Source organism: Camarhynchus parvulus, chromosome 11 (assembly GCF_901933205.1).
Source record: "Camarhynchus parvulus chromosome 11, STF_HiC, whole genome shotgun sequence".
NCBI lineage: Eukaryota > Metazoa > Chordata > Aves > Passeriformes > Thraupidae > Camarhynchus > Camarhynchus parvulus.
In genome coordinates, this window is record NC_044581.1 from 6,223,218 (window position 1) to 6,230,133 (window position 6,916).

Below are 6,916 nucleotides of genomic sequence, written 5' to 3' on the forward strand. Positions count from 1 at the left end.
CAGGTGCCACTGTGTCTCTCATAAAAATAATACCTCGTGTTACAGTATGTCAGTTCCCAGAACACTTCTTGTTGCTGCTCCTCCTGGTTGCTGCTAAAATTTTGCCTATTTCTTCACTTGATTGCAATGAAAACATTTGTGGCAATACTGTAAAATGTGCCTATGGACTGATTTGTTATAAATACCAGCAGTCCTTCAATTTAAAAAGTCAAGGACATGGGAGAAATAAAACTTAATAGTCCTTTTCAGACCTTTTCCAGGTAGTTCTGTAATGAAGATTTATTGTACCATTCTGAAAACACACAAGTTCAAACTCCTCTAACTTAAAGCTTGCTGCAGTGCCATAGCAAAGGACAGCTGTGTTCACAAAAAGTAAAGAGCACTCTTCTGGACAGAAAAAACTAACCAATACTGTAATTTAAAATTACAGGATCAGATTTTTAAGGGTCCTTAACTCATGGTTACTAGAAGTGGCACTGCCTTCTTACAAAAAGCCAGTGACATTGAAGACTAGTTCAGGCATTTTTTTCCTCCCTACTCTGAAAGCTGTTGCACAAAATGTTGGCAAGTGAGCAACCTTCTGCTTGGATTTTGCATCCAGCAGTAGAGAAGAAAAATGTTCTTACAAATGCAGGAAAATTAGCTTGGATAGTCACCAAAACCAGTCCAGAAATTGATGGAACTCATGATTTTGGTTATAAACCAGCTACATCCCAAGGCCAACATCTCAGTAAAATAATATTTCCAATTGAAAGATGCTTTTTGTCACAGATGGACTTCAACTTGCTCCCCTTGCAGCATTGATCACAGCTCTGCCATGGTACACAAAGTGTTTGCCACAGTGCCTGCAGCAGCAGGATCTGGATAGAGACAGCCAATTCCCACCTCCCACCAGCACTACAACAAAGCTGAGGTAACACAGAGCCATCTCTACACATCTTATGTTCCTAAAAACACAATTCATTAAAGCAACAGCTTATTGATTGGCTGGCAGGGTCTCTGCCACAGCCTGTACAAGCTGCCAGACCCCACCTGGGCTAAGTCAGACAGGAACTATTTCTACCCTGGTACAACTGCACAAGTTAGCTCCTGACCACATTACCTGTAAGTGCAGAGGGACTATCTACCATGGCCACACTTGTGTAGAGACCTGGACTTTCCCATCTGATTTTTCTGCTGCAGCGCAATTAACAACAGACTTTTCACATTATGAGCATTCCCTTACAAAACATTTATTCGAGATAAAAATCCAGAAATGGACAACTGCCAAATGCATAAGCCATTATGTGCCATTAAGTCATTAAGTGCAGCAGCATTTCGTCCTGCACATACTTCAAATACTTTGTCAGGCAAGCTTCCAGCTCTCCTGTGGCAGGGCAGCTGAGGGGAGGCACTGAGACAGCTGTGAAGGCACAACACTGTCCCCTCTGACCACGTCCACAGGCTGAGCTTCAACATCTCTGGCCAAGGAACAGCCCTTTGTGCTCAAGGTCTTGTTTGAGTCCAATATCCAGGGGCATCTGCAAGTCCAGTAACAGCTCCTCTGAGACTTGGATCTTGCTGTCACCTCCCAGGGAGGTGAAATAAACTTCCCACAGAAGTGGAAGTGCTCAGCAGCATCAGGATCCAGCTCCTCTGCTTAGGTTCTCCTTCTACAGTGGCACAGAAGCATCTCTAAGGTGTCTAATACTGCTCTCAAAGGACAACCATCCTGATGGCTGCAGGAACTAAGCCCTACAGAGATAACCCCCCACATCTTCTGTTTCCAGTCCAATGGAACTTGAGATGATCTAGGTTTAAGGGCATCCACATGGGACGATAATCACTGTGCTGTTTAGCAAGCCCCAAATCCAGTCACTCCTACTGGCAAGGATGACATTTACCAGGATCATATTCCTAGATTCATTTGGATGGATCAGAAGGAAGGAAACTCAGTTCATTTGCTCTGTCCCTTCTACTAACCAAATTTAGAAATCAGACAAATTTCTCACGGAGGAACAAATATCTCAAAGGTTGATAATGGGGCAGACTTTCCATTGAAGTTTCTGCTTTTGATCTGGTCCAGACTTTACTCTTTGCTGCCTTCTGCTTCTTCCTCTGTAGAACACCCATCACAGAGACAAATCCAGTACAAAAGCCACAGACACCAAACAAGAACACTCTTTACTGCACAGCACCAAGGTCACAAGGGCCAAAAAGAGAGAGAGAGGATAAGGCAGCACGAGACCTGTGCAGCCACTTGCTGTGCAGGTTTGAGGAGGTATTTCTCTCCAGGGCACTGGTACTGTGTACAGGAGTCAGCAAAGAAAAACATTCCTGCCTCACTAAGAGCACCTGTTCCACCTCAGTGTAAAAGAAATGAACACAAATTAATGCTGTATCACATTTTTTCCACATCACTGGGGCTCTCTAAAGAACAGGGAACCTGGAAACAGCTGTTCAAAGAATCAATAGTTGTTTCCAGGAGGTTGGGATGGGAAGGACAAGATGAAATACATAAATTACATTTCTGTCCAGATGTGGTATTGTAAATATCAATTTGGAACAATAATTAGTATTTATTACCCTTTTAGGAAGTCCTCTCATAGCCTTTCAGCCACCTAGCAAACACTTTAGCTGCAACTCCTCAGGAGTGCTATGAGCAAGCTGTAAGGCTGTTCAGTGGTGTCATCTAGTTTTTGTACCCTTGCCCTCTGCCTTTAAAATTTTCATTAATTTTACCCAAATGTGCTACAGAGAAGAATGCCCATTAATGGACAGGGAGCCTGTCCTTCCCTAAATTGATTGATTTTTCTCTTCTACAACAGGCTGTAAATCTGTATTCCCCACTGCAACTTCAAGTTCTTCAGACTTTTAACCATCCACTTCTGTGAGCTTCCTTTTCCCGTAGTTCTGCACCAGACTGGAAGCTGTGATTTGAGAAGCCTGTCCCTTTTCCCAGCACTGGAAGTCATTCAGCCCTTTCTGGCCCACTTGAAAGAGAGCCCTTTCCAGCTCATCCAGGCGTGCCACCAGCGCAGACGTGTCCTCGTTGTAGGCGTTCTGAGAGGAGTCCATGATGCGGCGGAAACGGGCAACGAACGTCTGAGGGAACAGACAGAGTCACTGACAGGTAACACAGAGCCACCCCAGCTCACACCTGGAGCCCTGAGCTGTCACAACTGAAAAGCCAAAGTTTAGGCTGCTGTTCACAACAGGACAAGGGTCTGCAACCAGCACAGCACTTGTTAAGCTTGGCTACAAAGACAAAATCACTTCGTGCCTGAGCTGGGATGTCAAATACCTGATACTGGGTGGGAAGCAAACACAGAATTGGATTTTGGCTACTTCCCCAAAACAGGCTTGAGGAGACCCCAGGATACAACACAATTATGATCTATTCTGTCTCACTTCTCAAGCAATCATTGCTTTAGAGCAGGAGGAATGAATCTCATGCCACAGGAACGTACAAGCTGCAAGCTGTGAATGTCCAGGAAGCTAAGCCAAACTGCTGCTGAAAAGCATTCAGTATGCTAGAAAAACATTTAACCATGAAAAAGGTGAAAAACCAAACCAATCTGCAACTTATAAATAGCATTTTCAACAAGATATATTTAAGGCATTTTATTTTCCTCTCTATCTTTGCTTTTGGGGACAGGAAAAAAAAGGGTCAGAACTCTTTAAGAACTGTGCTTTGTTATTTCAGGAGTTGATTTTAGAATTGCCAGAACTTATAGGATAAAGTAATAGGTTAAATAAGGATAAACTTATAGGTTTTTAACTCAGCACAACTCCCCCTTCATTTGCTTCTAAAAAGAGAAATCAAACCTGGCATGCTTTGATTTTTCTGTCAATAAGTAATGAATTCTACTGTGGGTTTTTTCCCTAAGATGTCCATTAGCAGAGAAAGAAAAGACAAGGAAAGGCATGGGCACCTCCTCAATGCACAAAGCACACGTTCAGCGGACAGCTCCAAGAAAGCAGCAGCACTTTAAAGCCTCTCTGCATCAGCCTTAATGTAAAGCACAGAGAAAGGAAAAAAAATGCAATAAAAATCATCCCAGTCCACTTAGAGACCTGGCTGAAGAGATCTCAGGGCTGTTAGTGGTTATGTTTAAAAGCTCAAGAAGACTGAAGCCTGGAAACAGACTAAGATGACATCTATCTTTTAAAAGAGAAAGGGAAGATGGAGAGGGAGAAGGGAAGAGCCAGGGAATTATAAATCCATCAGCATCAATTCCTGGAAGCATACTGGAACAAAGAAGCAACACAGAAACTTCTGCAAGATAATAAAAGAATCACAGCCACCATGGACTTGCCAAGAACAAATTCCCAGAGCCCAGGCTGGTTTCCTGCTAGGGCAGGGTGCCAGGCCTTGCACAGACAGGAAGAGCAGCAGAGGGGCATCTGTCATGGAGCACTGCTGGAAGATGTAGCCAGACCACCCAAAGATGGTCAGGAGAGACAGCCATCATCCACAGCTCCTGTCAGGAGGGAAGAACACACTGAGTGGAGTTCCACTGGGGTCTCTGTGGAACCAGCTACTGCTTGAGATGCTAATTAATGACCTTACTAAAGGAATAGAAGCTGTGCTCATTAAATCAGCATGCAACATGCAGGAGAAGGAGAAGGGCTGACTACAGGCATGTCAGGCAGCAGACCTCTTAATTCATAGCAATCCTGACTAATTAGAAAGATGGTGTGAAAACAATAGGCTGTCATTCACCCAGGACTAACAGAAGGTTTTACATTAAGGCAGAAATAACACAGAGTCAGGAAATTATCTGTTCACAGATGCAACCTGTACCATCTCACTGTGGACTGCAAGCCAAACACAGATCCGTGTGACTGCATCGTGACAAACCAGATGCTGCACCAAGATGAGCCAAGAGCATCACAGCCACATAAAACTCACAAAGCAATCCTTTTGTTTTCAGCAGCACAAGCCCTGAGCATGGGACTGCACTGCTGTTCAGGGCATGGTGTGGTGGATGCAGATCCACTGGAGAGGCACCAGCAGTGCACAATGAGGGCAGTCAGAGGTTAGGGAGCATGATCCATAGAGAAACATCAAATGAACTGGGACTGCTGCAGGAGGGAAGGGAATCATTTGTCCTCAGCATTTACTTTGTATGAGACAAATAGAACAGAGCTTGTATTGCTGTGAAGGAGCTTTGGTTCAGACATTGAAGCAAACCTCCTAAGGTGAGGCTGGCAAGGTACTGAAAGAGATTGCCCAGAGCAGGGTGAGCTCTCAAAGTTAGAGAGATTTAAAGACAGGTATAGTTATATAATCCTACATCTCCTCTAGTCCTGTTCTACAGGATTTTATAAAATACCATATTTACAGTGTGGAAACACCAAGCTAAAATTACACTCCTGGATGCACAGTAGAGGTTTCCAGCACCAGCCTGTGCAGCTGCCAAGAGGGACATCCATATTCAATCCAGAAGTCATCTGGATTAAACCAGAATATTTTTCCTGAAGAGCGCTAAGCAGCTGGGAACTAAATGAAGACAGAAAAATGCAAATCTAAGTTTCAAGACCTGATTCAGATACTTGCCTGCAGGATAGTCTGAGCTATCTCAGGATTCTCTGGATTCTCAAAATTCAGGAGCTGTGAGCCAAACCCATAGTAGTAGGGCCCCATTTTATGCAGATCAACCACATTGGCATCAGCACTGAACACCGTCCTCCAGGCTTCCTTGTAAATCTTTGGCAGCTCCACAGAGATGATTCTCCTTTTGCTGTCATGCAGCCCTTTAGCAAGCCACAGAGGGATTTCCAGCTTCGATCCCTGGGGGAACCAGAGAAGCCAAAAGTTATCCTTGCCATGAAACTACACCTGAAGCAGCCCTAAAGACACAGAGTGAGGTTCATTAATGAAGATCCAGCATTTAAAAAGTCAATTTTGTTTTCAGAACAGTCCTTTGTGTCTGTAGCATAAACCAGACACATTTCAGAGGCCTTATTACCGCAAGACTCGGAAAGTGACGCTCTGTGGTTTAAGAATTGTCAGCTGATGAAACAGCAAGAGAAAAAGAAGAAAAAAAAACCCAAACTGGCAAACTGTATATAATAAAAGCAAAATAACTTAAGGAAAGTAGCGGAGAGCATCCTTGCAGTGACCACCAAGAGAGGGCGGCCGGGCCTGGGAGGCGCGACAGGAGCTGAGGGAGAGGCGGCGGCCCCGGGACAGAGACCCCGCACCCCATCGCCTCCCGAGAGCGACAGTCCCGTGTCCCGTGTCCCGTGTCCCGTGTTCCCTCCCGAGAGCGACAGTCCCATGTCCCGTGTCCCCTCCCCGTTACCTCCGGGACGGACTCGGCGCTGCTGGCGCCCTGCCCCATTAACACGGCCAGGCGCGGCAGCGCGCTCTCGGCGCGCCCCGGCAGCTTCTCCTGCGACATCAGGATATCGTCCAACGAGAGGAAATTCTCCTCCATGCCCAGCCCGGGGCCCACGGGGAAATACGCCTCGGACATGGCCGGGCCGCGGCTCCCGCCAGCCCGTGAGGAACCGCCCGCCACCGGCACCGCGCATGCGCCGGGCCCGCCCCGCGTCCGGTGCCTCTGAGGGGGGACCGGGACCGGGACCGGGACCAGGACCGGGACCGGGGACCGGGGATCGGGGATCGGGATCGGGATCGGGGATCGGGACCAGGACCAGGATGGCGAGCGGGAGCGGGAGCGGGATCGACACAGGCATTCTTACTGCGGCTGCCCCACCGCCGGGTCTCCGCAGCCGGTGCCGTCCGTCCCCCCGCCCCGCAGCCCGAGCCGCGCTAAAGAGGAGTCTCGGAGCTGTATCAGGACAGCCTCACACTGGGATTGGGTTTTGCGGGGAATTCCTCGCTGTGCGGGTGGCGAGGCCCTGGCACAGCCTGCCCAGAGCAGCTGTGGGTGCTCCATCCCTGCAGGTGTCCAGGGCCGGATCG

General features: G+C 47.2%; 1 protein-coding gene across 1 annotated transcript; it reads right to left on the reverse strand.

The window, feature by feature from the left end:
- Positions 1 to 1,066: 1,066 nt before the first annotated feature.
- On the reverse strand, positions 1,067 to 6,495 carry GINS3 (GINS complex subunit 3). Its single transcript, XM_030955971.1, has 3 exons — positions 6,291 to 6,495; positions 5,543 to 5,776; positions 1,067 to 3,084 (listed from the first exon to the last, which is right to left on the reverse strand). The coding sequence occupies exons 1-3, from the start codon at positions 6,462 to 6,464 to the stop codon at positions 2,854 to 2,856; spliced, it is 639 nt and encodes a 212-aa protein (XP_030811831.1). The 5' UTR covers positions 6,465 to 6,495; the 3' UTR covers positions 1,067 to 2,853.
- Positions 6,496 to 6,916: the final 421 nt, after the last annotated feature.